We start from the raw sequence: 22,500 nt of genomic DNA on the forward strand, positions 1-22,500 counted from the left end.
AGCAACACCAGTTCAGTCACCACCACACGGATGTCGACTCCAAGGCTGGGATGCTGGTACACCGAGTTGGCCTGAAAGAAAAAAAAAAGAATTTTCATGTGTACAGTAGTTAGGCTTAATACCCAGATTCAAACACTCGACTATTGGCCGCCGTTCTTTCTCTGTTTCTGGACCTTGCGATTGGAATGAACTTCCTTTTTCGCTTCGTCAAGTCTCCACACTCAGCTCTTTCAAGTCTGGCCTTAAAACCCACCTCTTCCCAAAATAGCCTCCCTTGCCTGCCCTTCCTTGTCTTTAGTTTCTACAGTATTAGAGTTATGCATGCGTGTGAATGACTGGTGCGAAAGCGCTTTGATTTGTCTCTGCACAAGATCCAGCGCTATATAAATACCATTATTATTATTATTATTATTAATTGCGAACGATCCAGTCGAAGCGACCAGCTCAAGGTGTGTTGGGGTCTCCCGTCGGACCGACAGATGAGCAGGCAGGCAGGCTTATCTGTCGGTGTGTGTTCTCGTATGGGAGAAGAGGCCGATTCTGGATGCGCAGCACTTCCCACAGGTGTTGCAAGGGAAAACGTCTCCAGAAGTTGAGCCCTGCTTCCTTCGCTCACACTTCTCCTTAATGGCCAGCGTTGTCTTGTTTTCAAACGTCTTTAGGCCACTAGAGCGCAGCATCCTCCAGCGAGAGCGGTAAAGGGCATCAGTTTCCCAGGAAGCGATGTCTATGTCACAGGCTTTGAGGTTTGTCTTCAAGGTGTCCTTGAAGCGCTTGCAGGGTCTTCCAAGTTCGCGGTGGCCTTCCTTCAGCTGGCCATACAGTAGCATCTTCGGGATCAAGGTGTGTATTGTACAGGTAACAGGTTGTACGATCGTTAAATGTAGCTCTTCTGTTTTTGAAGGCTTTCTCCAACTGGTTGCGCATGGAACAGTTCGTCTGTTCCTTTTTTGTCAAAGGGTGAAACAGCAGGGGTGCCTGAGTGTTCAATGTGAACGGTCAAGTCTAACTGCGAACATGGATTTGGGTGCATGTGGACAATTAAAACAGAAACAAGTCTCTATCTCATTAGACATAACATGTTTTTGGAACATCGCACCAGACTATGGTGTTAGTTTTAATTCCACATGCACACATACACAGACATTTAAACATATACACCTCACACCACACACAAACATACCCTTTTAAGAGCACTCAGTAACAGTGCAGCATCGTTCGCAAATAGACTCCCATCAAAATATCTTACGGTCTAACTGCAAACAATACTATTTTGGAGATTCCTGTCAAAACTGACGTTCTGATCTGTCACCAACGTGGTTTCGTAAATTCTCCCAGCACTGGTAATGCACAATGCATTCAACATGTTCCATCAAATCAGCTATTTCAAACTGTCACAATTCAAGTCACAACTATTTGCTTTCCTTGATTTAAGGTTTGTAACCTTGGTCGGCAGTGGTGCGCGAAGAGAAGAAAGAGCGCAGAAATAGCTAGAAATAGCTGATGTTAACTGGTTCTTGGAAATGACGATCATCAAGGTTCCAGAACGAGGCCAAAGCAGACGTTGAATTGTGAAATGTGTGTGGTGATAATGCTTCAAAGTGGGGCCGTGTGTGTGTGTGTGTGTGTGTGTGTGTGTGTGTGTGTGTGTGTGTGTGTGTGTGTGTATGTGTGTGTGTGTGTGTGTGACTTGACTTGACTTGACTTGACTTCATTTATTGTCATAAAATCCCGAAGGATTAATAGACACAACAAAGAACAAAGGGAACAAAGAAATAAACGGTCATCTAATACGCATGCACTGAAATACATAGTTGGCAAGTGTTTTTTGACAGTCATCGCAGGTGAATAAATCACTTGGTTTTAGTATATTGTTTTGTATGTTTCTAGCATTCTTCACCATTCTAACCTGACTCACCTCAGTGTGTGTGTGTGTGTGTGTGTGTGTGTGTGCGTGATAGTGCGCGTGTATAGGTGTGTTTACACGTGTGTACACGCGCGTGCATACACGTCGGTGACTTTCCATTAAAATTCTTCACACTTGAGTCTAGATAATTATGCAAACATACCACCGAAAACTACATCTTACCATTATGACTGTTGCTTCTTCCGGAGACACGGCTTTCAGTATCATAACTCATTTCTTTACCGCTCAGTCTTCAGACAAAGTTCAAAGGGAAGCAGCAGTATAGGTAATTACCGGCAGGAAAATAAATCATTCTCGTAATGAGGCTGTTTTCAGGTCGAAGGGAAACCGTTTGTTTTTGTTTGTTTTTTGTTGTGTTTTTTTGTTTTTTTTTGTTTTGAGGAAGTGGATCTGCCTTTAATAATAGCATCCGTGCAAAACAGTTTCCTCCCTTCTCAAGTTTCACCCCCCCCCCTCCCGCCCCATACTTCCACCCCTCCAGACCAGAACACTCCCCAACCCCCCCGACACACACACATAGCCTATCAGTTTTTTTCCCGTCTAGTTTATTTCCTTCTCCGTTTCCCTTCTCTTTATTTCCGGATTTTCCAACATACTGTCTTTTTTTCTGGTTATTGCATTTTTTAAAACTTTCTTTTTCTGTTCTTTCTTTCTTTTTCATTTTATTGATTTTGTTTTTCGTTCTTTGTTTTTCGAACAGTCTCTGTCACTCCTTTCGCACTGATTTCATTTTCTTCTTCAAGATCATTTATTCCCTCCTCACAGCTCTCTCTCTCTTTCTCTCTCTCTCTCTTTGGTGCGCGCGCGCGTGTATGTGTATCAAAGCGCAATGCAGAAAACACACCACACTGCTATTGTGTTATTGTTCTTATCTCGTTTACCTTAGTAAAACTGTTTCTCTCTTCGTTTTTTTCTTTCCTTCCTTCCTTTCTTTCTAATTCGTCCCATTTCTTTTTCTACTTTTCTCAGGATCTGCTATCTAACACGAGGCGTGCCATACAAGTCATGATCATTTCAGCACAGGGAGCGAGGCACTTGTGCAGAAGGAAGCACAAATATTTACGTATTTCCAAGATAACTGTTTCACAACGGTTGAATTAGGAAATATCAAGTTTTGCAGATTGGAGAAAGGGGAGACGGGTGGTGATGTGTGTGTGTGTAAACGAGGGCGTATGCGAGTGTACATATGTGTGATTCGCGCGCGCACGTGTGTGTGTGTGTATATATATATATATATATATATGTGTGTGTGTGTGTGTGTGTGTGTGTGTGTGTGTGCGCGCGCATTCGCGGGGGCAGTACGTGGTTACATCGGAATCTGATCTTTCCTTGAATTTTCGAACACACACACACACACACAAATCGGACATCTCCCACTGGTGTGAATGTGCCCAGACAATATTTACACGTGGACCTTTGTAAACAGATAGTTTTTTTTAACTTGACGTGTAACAAACAAACCATGCAAACAGAGATTTTTTTAATTTAACTTGACGTGTAACAAACAAACCATGCAAACAAGATTTTTAACTTGACGTGTAACAAACCATGCAAAGAGATAGAGATTTTTAATTTAACATGTTTAAGTCAAAAGTGTTATCAACACGTGTCTGGACACTACCCAGCACACGACCTAATGACCAAACAGTCATCGTGTAATGATGTGGAAGAGAACTAAATCATGTTTGATAATAATGACTTCAATGATAATGATCGTCATGATGACAATCAAATAACCGTAAATGTCCCGAGCTTACATCGTCATTTTCTTTCAAGCATGAGTGCATTATGTTTACGCTTTCGAAACAAGACAGTGAACGCAAATACGAATACAAAGAAATGTCCATGGATACAAGTATAATGGTATTATGTATGCAGGATTCAAAGTAGCCGGAGCAGCACGTATTTTTGTCACAGGCTGATATTCTCATACCGAAAGCAGAATCAGCCCTCTGCTGGATAATTAACAACCATGTTCTGTGAAAACCTGTGTCATGATACCCAAAATACGAAGAGTGGGAAAACAAGTATGCAAAACCAGACGTGTGAATGTTGTTGACAAGTATTGATAGTTTAAGAGTGCATACTTTCAAATCAAGGCCCGACGCTAAGCTTATTATCACAGATTGACATCAGCTTACATTATGGTTAAGAGCAAAGTAAGAGCTGTATGATCGATGATTTCTCGACTGTGATGGGAAGTCATTTACAGCTTTGTCTTTTTAAAGGATTGACTCTCAAACTAGGCCGCAAAATTGCAGTGGCTCTTAGTGCTGCAGCCTTGGGGGCTAGTTGGCATTTGGAAACCAACCATCCCAACACTGACTGTCCTAAAACCATCTTGGCCGAGAGAGAGGGGGTGTAACTTGGGCAAGGCACTCTCCACTATAATCACATTCTAGCCTGGACATTTGGGACAGCAGTTGCCTCCAATGCTGTTCTGATGGTCATAGTCGGACACGACTGACTATCATACTTTCAGATCAACCTGTCAATCTGCTTATCACTCACACACGAGCTGTAGATAATTATTTCAGACGTCTCGAGAATATATTTCCGACAATATCGTCCAGCTCCCACCCCCCGATCTCCTACCCCCTGCCCCCACAAATATATGTCTGATCCACACGTACACACACGTGCGAAGAACGTTAAAGAATTTTCTTGACAAGTTTAATCACTTCCCTGTATCTATTTAACAGGAATTTTTTTCATGGTCTTTTTTTTGTTGTTGTTGTTGTTTGTTTTGTTTTTTACAACGTCAGAGCAAGTGTCTGAGAGAAATTAATTTGAAAAGAAACACCACACTTAACGACTCTCGCGCGCGCGCAGTGCGTTCGGGTAGCGCTTGCATAATAACTTTGACGTTGTTTATCTCTGATATTACTGACAGTTCGACAGAGTTTTCAACTCCACCTCAAAACTGTTACGTTGTTTAAGTTAATTATAATGCACCAAAGCGCGCGTGCAGGTGTGCATATCATGTGATATGCGTGGGAAAGTGTGGGGGAGAAATATGCGGATATGGGTGTGGATGCCAAAACACAAGTGCCCGCATGCACGCACTCTCTCTCTCTCTCTCTCTCTCTCTCTCTCTCTCTCTCTCATATGTACAAACATGGATGCACATAGACAAATCAAACGGGCAGTGCGGAGGTGTAGGAGGAGGGAGAAGGGAGAGAGGGAGTGATTGGAGAGAGAGAGAGAGAGAGAGCTCTAACCTCCATACAGAGATAAACACACGATTCTTTCGTCTTCCCCGAGATCCCCCCACACAGACCCCCCCCCCCCTCCAGCCTCCCCCTCACTCCCTACAAAGTACCCCCCATCACCCCACCGCCATCCCCAATCACTTACACACACATGCACGGAGACTTACAAACCCCCATACAGGAACAGACCTACAATCCCTCTCCCAGATTCCCCACACAGAAGACGCCCCCATTCAACTTCCCCCACCCCCTTCCTCCCAATCACTCCACCCTCCTCTTGTGACACACACACACACACAATAACACCCCCCCAGACCCCCCCCCACCCACACACAGACAGACAGACACACACACACACACACAGTGACACTCACCCACCCACACCCCCCTACACACACACACACACACACACACACACAATAACACCCCCCCAGACCCCCCCACCCACACACAGACAGACAGACACACACACACACACAGTGACACTCACCCACCCACACCCCCCTACACACACACACACACACACACACACACAATAACACCCCCCCAGACCCCCCCCACCCACACACAGACAGACAGACACACACACACACACAGTGACACTCACCCACCCACACCCCCCTACACACACACACACACACACACACACAATAACACCCCCCCAGACCCCCCCCACCCACACACAGACAGACAGACACACACACACACACAGTGACACTCACCCACCCACACCCCCCTACACACACACACACACACACACACACACACACACACACACACACACATGCACGAGGACGAGGACTTACAATATTCATGAGAGTGAGGACGTAGTGCTGGACACGCCGATGCCCGTGCATGGCCACCACCGTGTGGTCCACCACCAGCTGCACCTCCAGGTACCGCCGCCGTCCCTCTCCTGAGGACCTCTTGCTTCGCCCTCCTTCTGCTCCTTCCCCTTCTCCTCCACCCAGTCGTAGTGTTCGTTTTCGTCTTCTTCGTCTTTGTCCTCGTCTGTAGCGCTCCTCTTCGTGAGGTCCGTGTGGTGATGAGGTTTCCTCTGCTGAGTCTGAGGTATCTGTGACAAAAGAAACGTTATAGTCTGAGGTATCTGTGATAAAAGAAACGTTATAGTCTGAGGTATCTGTGATAAAAGAAACGTTATAGTCTGAGGTATCTGTGACAAAAGAAACGTTATAGTCTGAGGTATCTGTGAGAAAAGAAACGTTATAGTCTGAGGTATCTGTGACAAAAGAAACGTTATAGTCTGAGGTATCTGTGATAAAAGAAACGTTATAGTCTGAGGTATCTGTGATAAAAGAAACGTTATAGTCTGAGGCATCTGTGAGAAAAGAAACGTTATAGTCTGAGGCATCTGTGAGAAAAGAAACGTTATAGTCTGAGGCATCTGTGATAAAAGAAACGTTATAGTCTGAGGTATCTGTGACAAAAGAAACGTTATAGTCTGAGGTATCTGTGATAAAAGAAACGTTATAGTCTGAGGTATCTGTGATAAAAGAAACGTTATAGTCTGAGGCATCTGTGAGAAAAGAAACGTTATAGTCTGAGGCATCTGTGATAAAAGAAACGTTATAGTCTGAGGTATCTGTGATAAAAGAAACGTTATAGTCTGAGGCATCTGTGAGAAAAGAAACGTTATAGTCTGAGGCATCTGTGATAAAAGAAACGTTATAGTCTGAGGTATCTGTGATAAAAGAAACGTTATAGTCTGAGGCATCTGTGATAAAAGAAACGTTATAGTCTGAGGTATCTGTGACAAAAGAAACGTTATAGTCTGAGGTATCTGTGAGAAAAGAAACGTTATAGTCTGAGGTATCTGTGACAAAAGAAACGTTATAGTCTGAGGTATCTGTGACAAAAGAAACGTTATAGTTTGAGGTATCTGTGATAAAAGAAACGTTATAGTCTGAGGTATCTATGATAAAAGAAACGTTACAGTGTGAAGTATAAAGCAGCGTTGGAAGAGACGTTACACTCTGAGGTATATGTTAACAGAAGTGTTGGAAGATACGTTACAGTCTGAGGTATCTGCAACAGAAGTGTTAGAAGAAATGTTACAGTTTAAGGTATGTTTTCAAAGAAGTGTTGGAAGAACCGTTACACTCTGAGGTATATGTTAACAGAAATGTTGGAGGAAACGTTACAGTCTGAGGTATCTGTTAACAGAAGTGTTGGAAGAAACGTTACACTCTGAGGTATATGTTAACAGAAATGTTGGAGGAAACGTTACACACTGAGGTATCTGTTAACGGAAGTGTTGGAAAGAAACGTTACACTCTGAGGTATATGTTAACAGAAGTGTTGGAGGAAACGTTACAGTCTGAGGTATATGTTAACAGAAATGTTGGAGGAAACGTTACACTCTGAGGTATCTGTTAACGGAAGTGTTGGAAGAAACGTTACAGTCTGAGGTATCTGGAAAGAGAAGTGTTAGAGGAAACGTTACACTCTGAGACATCTGTTAACAGAAGTGTTGGAAGAGACGGTACAGTCTGAGGTATCTGGAAAGAGAAGTGTTAGAAGAAATGTTACACTTTAAGGTATGTTTTCAAAGAAGTGTTGGAAGAACCGTTACACTCTGAGGTATATGTTAACAGAAATGTTGGAGGAAACGTTACACACTGAGGTATCTGTTAACGGAAGTTTTGGAAAGAAACGTTACACTCTGAGGTATATGTTAACAGAAGTGTTGGAAAGAAACGTTACACTCTGAGGTATATGTTAACAGAAATGTTGGAGGAAACGTTACACACTGAGGTATCTGTTAACGGAAGTGTTGGAAGAAACGTTACACTCTGAGGTATATGTTAACAGAAGTGTTGGAAGAGACGGTACAGTCTGAGGTATCTGGAAAGAGAAGTGTTAGAAGAAATGTTACACTTTAAGGTATGTTTTCAAAGAAGTGTTGGAAGAACCGTTACACTCTGAGGTATATGTTAACAGAAGTGTTGGAAGAAACGTTACAGTCTGAGGTATCTGTTAACAGAAGTGTTGGAAGAAACGTTACATTCTGAGGTATATGTTAACAGAAGTGTTTGGAAGAAACGTTACATTCTGAGGTATATGTTAACAGAAGTGTTTGGAAGAAACGTTACAGTCTGAGGTATCTGTTAACAGAAGTGTTTGGAAGAAACGTTACAGTCTGAGGTATCTGTTAACAGAAGTGTTGGAAGAAACGTTACAGTCTGAGGTATCTGTTAACAGAAGTGTTTGGAAGAAACGTTACAGTCTGAGGTATCTGTTAACAGAAGTGTTGGAAGAAACGTTACATTCTGAGGTATATGTTAACAGAAGTGTTTGGAAGAAACGTTACAGTCTGAGGTATCTGTTAACAGAAGTGTTTGGAAGAAACGTTACATTCTGAGGTATCTGTTAACAGAAGTGTTTGGAAGAAACGTTACAGTCTGAGGTATCTGTTAACAGAAGTGTTGGAAGATACGTTACAGTCTGAGGTTTCACTTCAAAGACATGTTGGGAAACAACGTTGGTTGATCAATGGCCCGCTAATTAGAGGACTCTGTTGGATCCCACTGAAAGGAACGCAAAGCGAATTCCAAAACCCCTTGGAAACCATATTTAACGCCCAAATGGTGCATACCAAAAGATTCTTGGACGCCTGTTAAAGACCCACTAAGCGCCTGCGAAAATAATAAAGGCTCGCTAAACGCATGCGAAAAAAATTCCTGAAATCTCACTTTATGGACTGCTAGTTATAGCGGAAAAAAATGCCTGGGATCGTAAATACAGGCCCGCTACTAAGAAGAGGCGGAAAAAATCCCTGGGATCCAACTTAAGCAAAAAAAACAACAACAACAACAAAAAAAAAAACCAAAACAAAACACCCAACAAACAAAAACAAACAAACACAAAAACAAACAAACAAACGAAAACAGACTCGCAGTGTCAAACCACTTCCGCTCTAGTTTTACTGACACTCTCAAACATGGAAAGAACCTGTATATTTCTATTTCTGGATGCAAGAAATGCAACTGATGGTATCTGGGTTCGTGTAATTAAGTACGAAATACCTACGTGCGATAGTCAGTCGTGTCCGACTTTGACTATCAGAACAGCAAAGTAGGCAACTGCTGACCCGACTATCTGAGCAAAAATGTTGTTATAGTGGAGCCGGGGTGTATTGCCCAGGTTACATCCCCGCTATCTCGGTCTGGAGGGTTTTAGCACAGTCTGCGCTGGCATGGTCCTCAAAGGCCAACTAGTCCCCCAAGGCAGCAAGCATTAGGAGCCTCTGCAATCTCGCCACCTAGTTTGAGAGTCATAGTTTCAGTTTTAGGATTGGCTCTGAGGACTGGGTCAGTCGGGCTGGAGTGTGAAGCGGGTTTCGGGACGGCCGCGGGCTGAGCGAGGCCTTCCCCTCCTTCACAGGGGGTGCGTGGGCCGAGTTGGGATCGCCGGTTCAACCTTCCCGTGGACCGCCTCAGCTATGCGTCGGCTTCGGTCGGTCGCGTCGGCTGGCATTCAGCAGTCGACTCAGAACTGGTGCGGACCAGGGGAATCCGACTGTCTAATTAGAACAAAGCATTGCGATGGCCATCACTCGGTGTTGACGCAATGTGATTTCTGCCCAGTGCTCTGAATGTCAAAGTGAGAGTCATAGTCCTTCAAGCTGTAAACGATTCCCTATTGTAGTGGAGAATCCAGTGATCATACCGCTCTCACTTTGTTGTTCGATGCTGGTGGAATCAAACGACCTGTAACTGATTGGCTGACGGCCTCCCCCTCCCCCCCCCCCCGCCCCCCAACCCCCCAAACTTCTCCCCTAAAGTTCAAGTTGTTGAGGGCTGTGGTCCTGCTCCGTACAGGGTGGTGTGGTTCGAGGGTTGGATCCTGGACTGCTGTAGACCCAACAGGGGGAGTTTGAATTATACTCCCTCTTTGGTATTTGTATTTGTATTTATTTTTATCACTACATATTTCTCTGTGTGAAATTCGAGGCTGCTCTCCCCAGGGAGAGCGCGTCGCTACAAAACAGTGCCACCCATTTATTTTTTTTTCCTGCATGCAGTTATATTTGTTTTTCCTATCGAAGTGGATTTTTCTACAGAATTTTGCCGGGAACAACCCTTTTGTTGCTGCGGGTTCTTTTACGTGCGCTAAGTGAATGCTGCACACGGGACCTCGGTTTATCGTCTCATCCAAATGACTAGCGTCCAGACCACCACTCAAGGTCCAGTGGAGGGGGAGAAAATATCGGCAGCTGATCCGTGATTCGAACCAGCGCGCTCAGATTCTCTTGCTTCCTAGGCGGACGCGTTACCTCTAGGCCATCACTCCACGTGGTGATTATAATTCTTACCATATCAAACTGATGCAAACTAGGCCTGTCGGTTTGCTCTGTTTGAGCAAATTTCGCAGCTAACTCAGTGAAAAGACGCCCAGCCAAGTCCGCCCTGATCCAACCAATCAAACGCCGCTCACGGCTATAAGCATTGGCTCCTTCCTTTTGGCCACACTCTAGACGCCATCATGTCATGTCAGGTTTTCTACTTTGCCTCGTCTGACACTTTAAATTAAAAAAAAAAAGTGTATTAACCGTGTCCATTTGGCCTGTTTCTTACTTGTAGCTTGTTTTTCGGTAATCCTGCAGTTTAGAATACTAAACTCAGGGGCCGTTAAAATGAAAAAGTAGAAGGTGTTTTAGACTGACTTCGATGCGCTGAGTCGAATGCAACCCTCAGCTAAGCTCTAAGACCACTCCTTTTGCCACGAAACTGGATCAAATGCACGGTAAGTAGTACTCCTTTCTACTGAAAACACACAGAAGTTGATGACGTAAACACCACGTCACCAGCAATCAAAATGGCTCGCCGATAGTTGCTCGGGAAGTGACCGACTGAGTTTACTATTTATTATGTCTCTGGTTCATTGACAAGGAGTGGCCGTAGAGCTTAGCTGAGGGTTGCATTCGACTCAGCGCATCAAGGTCAGTCTCAAACAACCTCTATTTTTTCATTTGAACGGCCCCCTGAGTTTAGTATTCTAAACTGCAGGATTACCTGTTTTTCTAACCGCCGTGTCTGACGTTCGATTCGCTTCTGCTCCCCATCCCTGTTTTCTTTCTCTCTCACTCAGTGTCAGTCTCTCCTTTCCTTTTCCCTTTCTCTCAACAGGTCTGCCTTACACCAGTTTGATACGGCAGTGTGTATGACACTAGAAGTAAGCTTGTGTATCTGGGTTTGTAGATATCAGATAAGGCAAGAGAAGGAGTGGGGGGGGGGGGGGGGGGGGGGGGGGAGGGGGGGAGCCAGGAGCTTTCGGTGTGGGGGTGGGGGGCTACTGATGGAAAAGATCAGGAAGACGAAGGAGCAGTATGAGTTCATGAGGAAAGGCACAATATATGGTATCTATTGCCGCACAAGTGTGGGTGTGGTTGGGTATCGTTGTGTTAATGTAATTTTGCGCGCGCGTGTGTGTGTGTGCGTGCGCGCGTGCGTGCGTGCAAGGACACATGCGTGTGTGCGTGCGCTCGCGTGCGTGTATGTGTACACGCGAGGCGAGCGTATAAGTGAAAGAGCAGATGTTTAGAGCACCATTTCTGGAAGTTGTCTGCTTAGTACTGGGTGGTGATCGTTGTGGTTGTGGTTCCGGTTGAAAGTAAAATGTCAACGACCGTCCCTGACATGGTAATCTGAAAGGAAGGGAGGGGTGGGGGTTTGGGGGGTTGGGGAGGAGGTGGGTGGTGGTGGGGTGGGGGGGGGGGAGTGAACGTCAGAGCTGCTACTGTAAGGTCATGGACCTGTGTACGTATGGATGGATGAGCTATGCAGAAAATGCAAAGGAAGGAAGGCTGACAAACCGAATGGAAGAGATGTAAAGGGAATCTGTGTGTGTGTGTGTGTGTGTGTGTGTGTGTGTGTGTGTGTGTGTGTCGGTGTGTCTGTGTGTGTGACGGCGTGCGTGTTCGTGCGTGTACGTGTGTGTGTGTGTGTGTGTGTGTGTGTGTGTGTGTGCGTGCGTGCGTGCGTGCGCGTGTGTGTGTTGTGTGTGTGTGTGTGTGTGTGTGTGTGTGTGTTGTGTTGTGCGTACGCGGCATACACACACGACAGTCCGCAAATATCAGATTCCCCCATGACGTGAAGACAGATGACATATGTTACAGTGCAAGAGTTTTTGAGGTCTTGGAAACTGTGTGATAGTTTTGTTTGTTTGTTTGTTCTTTAAAAAAAACTAGTAGAATGGGGCGTCTGGGCGTGGTGCGCATCAAAATGCATACGCACCCTGTGTGTGTGTGTGTGTGTGTGTGTGTGTGTGTGTGTGTGCGTGCGTGTGTGTTATAGGGTGGTGTGTCTGTGAGTGTGTGTGTGTGCGTGTGTGTGCATGCGTGCGCGCATGTGTGTGTGTGTGTGTGTGTGTGTGTGTTATAGGGTGGTGTGCCTGTGAGTGTGTGTGTGTGCGCATGCGTGCGTGCGTGTGTGCATGTGTGTGTGTGTGTTCATGTGTGTGTGTGTGCGTGCGTGCGTGCGCGCGTGTGCGTGTGTGTGTGTGTTATAGGGTGGTGTGTCTGTGAGTGTGTGTATGTGTGCATGCATGCGTGCGCGCGTGTGTGTGCGTGTATGTGTGTGCGTGTATGTGTGTGTGCGTATGTGTGTGCGTATGTGTGCGTGTGTGTGTCACAGTGTTGGAGAGGGAGCGCTGTGTAGTAGTCGGATAGGGAGAGAAAAGACAGGGTGGGGTATGAAGAGAGAACAGCTGTTTTGAAGGATTTCGCTTAGCAGACAGAATTACAGGGCGTGGGGGATGTGGTTCTGGCTGAAGGCAGAAGAAGAAGGAAGACAACCGCCCCTGCTGGTCTCAGTGGTGAGATCTCTTGGAGACAGACAGACGTCATGTTGGGGGGTGGGGGTGGGAAGAGACCGTGGAGAGAGAGAGAGAGAGGGAGAGAGAGACGTGAAAGGAACTTGAACTGACTAGGGAGGCAGGGAGGGAGGGAGGGAGGGGGAGGGAGGGAATGAAATAGACTGAGACAGGAGAGAGAGAGAGAGAGAGAGAGAGAGAGAGAGAGAGAGAGAGAGGGAAAGATTGTGAGAGACAGACCGAGAGTGACACAGGAGGAAGAGACAAAGAGAGTCAGGTGAAGAGAAAGGAAGACTCAGGGGAATAGTCAAGGAGAAAGAAAGAAAGAGAGAGAGAGAGAGAGAGAGAGAGAGAGAGAGAGAGAGAGAGAGCACGGAGAGAGAGAGACACACACACACAGATTGACTAAGAAGGAGAGAGACAGAGAGTGTGAGAGAGTGGGGGCAGACAGAGAGAGGGGAAAGAGAGACTAGAGAGACAGTGGCCGAGACAGCCATAGAGACAGACAGTAAGTGATTACCACACACACACACACACACACACACACACACACACACACACACACACACACACACAAACACACAGACAGAGAGAGAGACAGGCAGACAGACAGACAAACACACAGACACAGACACACACAGACAGACAGACACACACACACACACATGCACACACACACACACACACACACACACACACACACACACACAAACACACACACACACACTGGCACAGAGGAGCAAATGCGCACACCTGAACAAACTATGCACACACACGCATACACACACACACGCAAACACACACGCGCGCGCGCGCGCGCACGCACGCGCGCGCACGCACGCACTCACGCACCTAGTACCTACACACACAATTTTTCTGCAGAACTGGCAAGAAATATATATATATATATATATATATATATATATATATATATATATATATATATGTGAGTGCTTTAAGTTCGAAATCCATAACTATGTCATGTGGAAGATCCTGCATACACTCAGTTGACTGGTTTTATCTGTTTGGTGTGTTTAGTTTTAGTGTCCATAATTCATTTGATGGGCCTTACGACAAATGAATGAGTTCTGGTTTCACACACACACACACACACACACACACACACACACACACACACACACACACACACACACACACACACACTAACATCACACACACACACACACGCTAAACATTCACACACGCTAAACATACATCCAGCGAAGCTAAAAATATCCCTTCTGCACAGGGAGCCTTGTATCACAGATGTGCATGCACCTTACACACACACTCACACAGACACACAGAGTACACACAGAGACACACACAGACACAGATACACACAGACACACACACATGGACACAGACACACTACAAACACACACACACCACACACACACACGCACACGCACACACACACACACACACACACACACACACAGGCCTGCACAGCACAACGTCTCTCTCTACTACCACTCTGCCATCACAGCTGTCTCAACACCGAACACCCAGCACACTCAGCTATTCCGTGACCTCCACCTACATATACAGACTGTTTCCATTCCCGTGTGACAACCTCTCAACCTCTATCAATCTCTATCTCTCCCTTTCCACCCCCTCCCCTTATTGAAGTTTACCCTAAGGTCGTTCTGCGCTAACCTAGAATTAATGACTTCTTGGTTCATTTGTGGTTCGTCAAGATCAACCCCCCCCACCCCCCCCACACACATACACTCACTTCCCCCACCCCACCCCGCCACCCCCCTAACTGGAAATTACCCCCCCCCCCCCCCCGCCCCATCTTAGTGATCTAATAAGGCTTCTGAAAAAGGTCAAAGGGGTTCGTTCTGGGCTAGCTTCGAATGAATGACGTCAAGATCCCCCCCCCCCCGTCCCCCCCATCTCCCCACCCTGCTACTTCACCGCTTTCCACCTCCCTAACTGAACCCCCCCCCCCGCCCCCCTTTTCTAAGGATCTAATAAAGCTACTGAAAAAAGGGAAACGGGGTTCGTTCTGGGCAAGTCTCGAATGATTGACTTCATGGAGTCACTGGTGAGTCGTCAAGATCGACCCAGACCACCCTCCACCAACCCCACCCCCCCCCCCAACCCCCGACCGCTTTCCACCTCCCTTACTGGAAATTGCTGCCCCCCCACCCCCTTCCCTTTCTAAGGATCTGATCAAACTACTGAAAAGGAAAAAAAAAAGGAGTCGTTCTGGGCTAGCCTCTGATGGATGACTTCTGGGGTCATACATGGTTCGTCAAGATCGAACACCCCCACCTTCCCCCACCCCCTCCTCACCGTTTTCCACCTCCGTAACTGGAAATCACGCCTCCTTTTCTAAGGATCTAATCCAGCTACTGAAAAAGGACAAAGGAGTCGTTCTGGGCTAGCCTCTTATGGTTGACTCCCGGGGTCATTGGTGGTTCAAGATCGACCCCAATCCCCACCCACCCACCCCCTTCATCGCTTTCCACCTCCCTAACTGGAAATTACCTCCTTTTCTAGAGCTCTACTCAAACTACTGAAAACGGAAAAAAAGGAGTCGTTCTGGACTAACACTCGAATGATTGACTTCCCAGGGTCATTGGTGTCTCGTCAATATCGAACGGCCCTCCCTTCCTCCACCCGCTTCCTTCACCGCTTTCCACCTCCCTAACTGGAAATTACCCCCATCTCTAAGGATCTAATCAAGCTACTGAAAAAGGATAAAGGGGTTCGTTATGGGCTAGCCTCAAGTGGTTGACTTCCTTGGTCACTGGTGGTTCGTCAAGATCGATCCCAACCCCTCCCACTCCCTGCCACCCCGCCACCTCACTGTTCTCCTATACACCACACACCACACACACACACACCACACACATACACTTCACATCTCACATTATCTTTCCTCTGTCAAGACATACGGTAACCGTGTTCGTATGCGGCTAAGCCTCGTGCTGACATATCCTTGCTCACGTGTCGTCAAGACATCCCAATCTCCCCCCACCCCCTCATCGCTTCCACCTCCAAACTGAATCCCTTTTCTAGAGCTCTACCAACACTGAAAACGAAAAAAAAGGAGTCGTTCTGACACACTCAATGATTGATTCCAGGTCATTGTGTCTCGTCAATACGAACGGCTCTCCCTTCCTCCACCCGCTTCTTCACCGCTTTCCACCTCCCTAACTGGAAATACCCCCATCTCTAAGGATCTAATCAAGCTACTGAAAAGGATAAAGAGGTTCGTATGCTAGCCCAATGTGACTTCCTGGTCACTGGTGGTTCGTCAAGATCGACCCCAATCCCTCCCACTCCCTGCCACCCCGCCACCTCACTTGTGGTTCTCCATTATTATTATTATTATTACTTTAGGGACGCGACTAGCCGTGTGAACAGATCAAGTCCAAGTGATACTGCTCCTGGAGGTATGCCCTGTTAGGAATGCCCTTCAGTATAGAATCCATTTGTTGATTTAACTGTTAATGTCTAGGAATGTCTTGAAGGTTGTGTGTGTGTGTGTGTGTGTGTGTGTGTGTGTGTGTGTGTGTGTGTGTGCGCGCGCGCGCGGGCACGTGCGTGCGTGCGTGTGTGTGTATGTGTGTGTGTGTGTGTGTGTGTTTTAACCGCAAGTCGCAAATTCAATATGGCATTTGGCACTTTCAACGCGGACAGAGAAAGTTAACGCAGCTTTCGAGCGGAGACAGACGCTGGCACTCCGTACACGCGCGCACGTACACACACACACACACACACACACACACACACACACACACACACACGTTCACATTTCACATTTATCTTTCCTCTGTCAAGACATATCGGTAACCGTTGTTCGCTACTGGCCTGGGGCTTTGGAAAGAATCTTCGCTGCACACATGCACCAGCATGCCTGTGCTGTGATGTATGTGTGTGTCTGTGTGCGTGTGCGTAGGGGGTGGAGGGGATGGGGGGGAGGGGGGGAAGGGGGAGACTGGGGGGTCTCTCGAGAGGGTCTGTGTGTGTGTGTGTGTGTGTGTGTGTGTGTGTGTGTGTGTGTGTGTGTGCGTGCGAGTGCGCGCGCGCGTGTGTGTTTGTGTACTCTGTGTGTGTGTGTGTGTGTGTGTGTGTGTGTGCGTATGCGCGCGACTACTCGCGCACGCGAATGTACATGCGTGTGTATGAAAGAGACCGAGAGAGAGAGAGAGAAAGAAAAAGAGACAGACACAGAGAGAGGAAAGAGTGACAGAGACAAACAGAAACACAGAGACAGACAGACAAGCAGTCAGAGGTAGAGTGAAAACAGTGAGGGAGCGAGAAAGAGATACAGACAGACAGACAGCCAGAGACAAAAAGAGAAAGAGACTGCGTTTTCTCTATTTATTATTCTTTTTCAGTATTTCCATTCTTTAGTCGATTAAGCACTTTGCGATCCTGGCAAGTAGATTTCCAAGGTGCTATCCGAGTGGAACTCCGTTCAAATAAGGATCAGACCAGATTACGCACAACGCTGACATGCCATGCGTTTGAAAAGAGATTGCACGAATCACCTTTCTCCTTTTTGGCTACGTCTTATCGCACACAAATAATCTTCATGGAGACAGGCAGGCTAAGCTTCAGACTTAAGGGTGATTTGCTCACACAGACCGCAGCTCCTTCTCAAAGGGCGGGGTGGCTAACAAAGAGCACAGTAACCTCACAGCAAAACTTTCAGGCTGTGTCTGCAAGAAGTTGATAACTACTGATTTTTTGTTTACGGACAGTCGAATTCAAATTTACAGTAGCATGTTTAAAAAGTCTTTTGAAGGGGTTCATATGGAAATATTACTAAATGGTTAGCAATTTGGTAACTCACGAATAAAAGTAAACAAAGTTAATAATTCTCAGTTGCGGGGAAGCTGCAGAACGACTGCGAAATTCAGTTCTTTTGTCAAATCATGAAGTTACTGATTTTTGAAAAAGAAGAAGAAAAAAAAAAAAGAAAAAGAGAAAAGTTTTCCACTCCATTTCAAGGCTGGCTGGTCCTGAACAAAACAACAACAACAAAAAACAATAGCAACAAAACACATACACACAACAACAACAACAACAACAACAACAGCAACAAAAACTAGACACTCAAGGTCCCCTCCGTGTAACGTTTACTGAATCGAGCATAGGAATTGCACAATAGTTCAGTTCTGTTCAGTCACTCAAGGAGACGTCACTGTGTTCGGACAAATCCATATACGGCACACCACATGTGCTAAGCAGATGCCTGACCAGCAGCGTAAAACAACGCGCTTACACAATAGAAAGCAGCAACAAAACGAAAATAAAAAGCAGAAGGCAACACTCTCCGAACAAATGGCACCATCGTGTGGCCTTGACTTTCGATTCCTGAACTTGGCGTTCGTTCCTGTTCCGACTGTACATAGTCACTGTGCCAAGTTCTGAAGGATGAATGGATGATATGGATACTTACATGCCACATCGTGATCGTCAACACTGAGCCCCAACCCTGATTTTCTGGGTCTTCATAACGCAAACGAATAGAAAGGGTCTCGACGGGCGCAATAGCCGAGTGGTTAAAGCGATGGACTTTCAATCTGAGGGTCCCGGGTTCGAATCACGGTGACGGCGCCCGGTGGGTAAAGGGTGGAGATTTTTACGATCTCCCAGGTCAACATATGTGCAGACCTGCTTAGTGCCTGAACCCCCTTCGTGTGTATATGCAAGCAGAAGATCAAATGCGCACGTTAAAGATCCTGTAATCCATGTCAGCGTTCGGTGGGTTATGGAAACAAGAACATACCCAGCATGCACACCCCCGAAAACGGAGTATGGCTGCCTACATGGCGGGGTAAAAAACGGTCATACACGTAAAAGCCCACTCGTGTGCATACGAGTGAACGCAGAAGAAGAAGAAGAAGAAAGGGTCTGTTGAATGTTTGGCATCTTGCCTTACTGAATTCCTCTGTCGATTGTGGTGGCTGAGGAAATGCCAACGTTCGACTGTTCTCTCTGTGTGTGTGTGTGTGTGTGTGTGTGTGTGTTAAAATCTGCTTTGCGAAGCTCAGATTGAGAGCACTTGGACTGAATGCCAACAGAAGAAGGCTCGATTCAGATGTAGCAACATCTCCTTGCCCAATGTGTGGCGAAAGCCCAGAGGATAAAAATAATTTCATATTTAACTGCAAAATATACGATGAATAGCGAAAAATCTATACCCTTTTCAATTACAGCTCCAGCGCAGAGAAAAGATTTGTTCGGCATACTGATGACGGAAAATGAAGATATGATACTTTCACTTGCAAAATATGTATCTGAGGCAATAAATATACGGAAAAAGTCCATCATCGGTCCAAATATTCATTAATCAATTAAAAATCAGTATGGGTTCTATGAGGAAAAAAACATAGATAAAAAGGAAGGGTTACATTTGGAATGTCAATCTCGACAATGGAATCATATGATGTGTTCGTATTGATATGATGGGTTTTGATGTTCAGGCACAAATAATCATTTCATGATTTGTGTGTATTTTAGTATGTGTTTGATATGATGTGTGTCGATGTTACATGCGTAAATATTTATTATAATAAAATAGTATGTAGTTTGTTTTCTGTGTACTGTCCTTCTTCTTCTGCGTTCGTGGGCTGCAAGTCCCACGTTCACTCGTATGTACACGAGTGGGCTTTTACGTGTATGACCGTTTTACACCACCATGTAGGCACCCATACTCCGATTTCGGGGTGTGCATGCTGGGTATGTTTTTGTTTCCATAACCCACCGAACGTTGACATGGATTACAGGATCTTTAACGTTCGTATTTGATCTTCTGCATTCGTATACACACGAAGGCGGTTCAGGCACTGCCAGGTCTGCACATATGTTGACCTGGGAGATCTGATAAATCTCCACCCTTTACCCACCAGGCGCCGTTACCAAGATTCGAACCCGGGACCCTCAGATGTAAAGTCCAACGCTTTAACCACTCGGCTATTGCACCTTGGAGACGAACGACTGAAAAAAGGCACATTAACCCCCCCCCCCCCCCCTTGTCACATGTACTTTAGGCTAATGACAATGCGCGAAAGTGTCGCAAATCTCTTATTAGTTTATTTTGTTTCAATTCTGCTTTTCCATTCTGTTCCATTTCATCTGTTGTGCACTTTGTTCTAATTAGTACCTACTATGTCACTAGAGCTTTGCAGCTAATGACATTAAATATTTCAGTGTTCAGTGTTCTCTTTCGCTCCCTCAAGGCCTGACTAAGCGCGTTGGGTTACGCTGCTGGTCAGGCATCTGCTTGGCAGATGTGGTGTAGCGTATATGGTTTTGTCCGAACGCAGTGACGCCTCCTTGAGCTACTGAAACTGAAACTCGCTCTCTCTCTCTCTCTCTCTCTCTCTCTCTCTCCCCTACCCCCTCTCTCTCCCTTTCTCTCTCCGCTACCCCCCCCCCCACTCTCTCTCTCCATCTCTCGCAAAAACAACAAACAAATACGGAATCAGAATAACTTTTCATTATAGCTAATTTGTTTCTCTCTCTCTCTTTCTCTCTCTTTATCACTCTTTTTCTCCTCCCCCCCCCCCTCTCTCTCACACACAAAACAACAAACAAAAAACAAAGAATCATAATAACTTCTCATTTTAACTAATTTGTTTAAGCTCATGAGTAAAAAAAAAGTACTTGAAAGACAAGTAGGATACAATCATCTCCCCCCCCTCTCTCTGTCTCTCTGTCTCTCTCTCTGTCTCTCTCTGTCTCTCTCTCTCTCTCTCTCTCTCATTAGTATAACTATAAACATGATGAGTACGAACATGCTATGTATTTTTCATACAGTTATCGGCTACTCACGTACAGTACACCTTTTTTTTCTGTGTGTGTGTGTGTGTGTGTGTGTGTGTATGTGTGTGAAGAGCGATCGAATTGCCCCTTTGTATCCCACACCCCTTTGTGTATGGGCCGGTGGCCTTCACAATTAAACCTGTGTCAGTGTCAGTGTCTCTCTCTCTCTCTCTCTCTCTCTCTCTCTCTCTCTCTCTCACACACACACACACACACACACACACACACACACACACACACACACACACACACACACACACACGAAAAGTATAAAGTGAATTTTTTTAGAAATATAAATGAATACGCAGACTTAGCGTGACTTTCACAAAATGAAAACAGGCACATTACTCGCTCTGTGGCAATGTTTACTTATAACACCCTAAAAAGACAGAAGAAAAATGAAATGATCAGATCACTGTTTTCAAAAACAGCAACGTTGTTGCAGGAAATATCACGAATGAAAAATCTTTATCTGTCTACACTTTTTTTCAGTTTTGAAATGTTGTGTCCATGGTGTAAGTCCCTTCCCCCTTTATTTTCTGTATTTAGTGTGTCTGAAATATACGTATATATCTCCTTTGTAAACAGGCCGATAGTCTTGTAGTAAATATTTCTGAGTTCTGAGCTCTCTCTCTCTCTCTCCCCCTCTCCCTCCCTCCCTCCCCCCCTCTCTCTCCCTCTCTCCCTCCCTCACCCCCTCTCTCTCTCCCTTCCTCCCTGCCCCCCTCTCCCTCTCTCCCTCCCCCCCCTCTCTCCCTTCCTCTCTCTCCCTTCCTCCCTGCCCCCCTCTCCCTCCCTCCCTCCCTCCCTCCCCCATCTCTCTCTCTCTTGTTCTTCCTTCCTCCCTTCCTCTCTCTCTCTCCCTCCCTCCCCCCCTCTCTCTCCCCCCCCTCTCTCTCTCCCTTCCTCCCTGCCCCCCCTCTCTCTCTCTTCCTCCCTCCCCTCTCTCTCTCCCCCCTCTCTCTCTCCCTCTCTCCCTCCCCTCCTCTCTCTCCCCCCTCTCTCTCTCCCTTCCTCCCTGCCCCCCCCTCTCTCTCTCTCCCTCCCTCCCTCCCCCATCTCTCTCTCTCTTGCTCTTCCTCCCTCTCTCTCTCTCTTTCTCACGGTCACACTGATTTTTACCTGTGGCGTTAGATGCAGGCATATCGGGGTCCAGGCAGGAATAGAAGATGTGTGGCCGCCTTCCCTCCCACAGTGTGCGCCCCTCCTCCCCCCCAGTGGGGGCTGTGACTGGTTCCACGAACACCATCTCTCCCCCCATCTGAAGGAAACCTGCCTGCCAAGATACATCCCCACCACACATCATCAAATGACTCGGGTCTGACAGTGAAACGCACACACATACACATACACAAGCACAAACACACATATGTATATATATATATATACACACACACTTATGTAGACACACGCATGCATGCACACACACACACACACACACATACATACACTCACATGCAAACAAACACACTCACACACACACACGCACTCACACACACACACACACACACACACACACACACGCACTCATACACACACACACAAATGAAACCTGCCTGCCAAGATAACCCCACTATACATCATCAAATGACTCAGGTCTGACAGTGAAACGCATATACATACACATACACAAGCACAAACACATATATACACACACACTTATGTACACACATACACACATACACTCACATACAAACACACTCACTCACACACACACACACACACACACACACA

At 46.1% G+C, this 22,500-nt stretch overlaps 1 protein-coding gene across 2 annotated transcripts in view; it reads right to left on the reverse strand.

The window, feature by feature from the left end:
• The window catches only part of LOC143292085 (A disintegrin and metalloproteinase with thrombospondin motifs 2-like), a 106,872-nt gene that overhangs the window by 38,409 nt on the left and 45,963 nt on the right, over positions 1-22,500 (reverse strand). For both annotated transcript variants that reach the window (XM_076602259.1, XM_076602258.1), the window contains exons 4-6: positions 21,889-22,042; positions 5,946-6,214; positions 1-71 (exon numbers count right to left, since the gene is read on the reverse strand). The exon at positions 1-71 is cut by the window's left edge and continues 13 nt beyond it. In XM_076602259.1, the coding sequence (XP_076458374.1) occupies positions 1-71; positions 5,946-6,214; positions 21,889-22,042 (494 nt within the window). The remainder of the gene's footprint in view (positions 72-5,945; positions 6,215-21,888; positions 22,043-22,500) is intronic.

This window comes from Babylonia areolata, chromosome 18 (assembly GCF_041734735.1).
Source record: "Babylonia areolata isolate BAREFJ2019XMU chromosome 18, ASM4173473v1, whole genome shotgun sequence".
NCBI classification, from domain to species: Eukaryota; Metazoa; Mollusca; class Gastropoda; order Neogastropoda; family Buccinidae; genus Babylonia; species Babylonia areolata.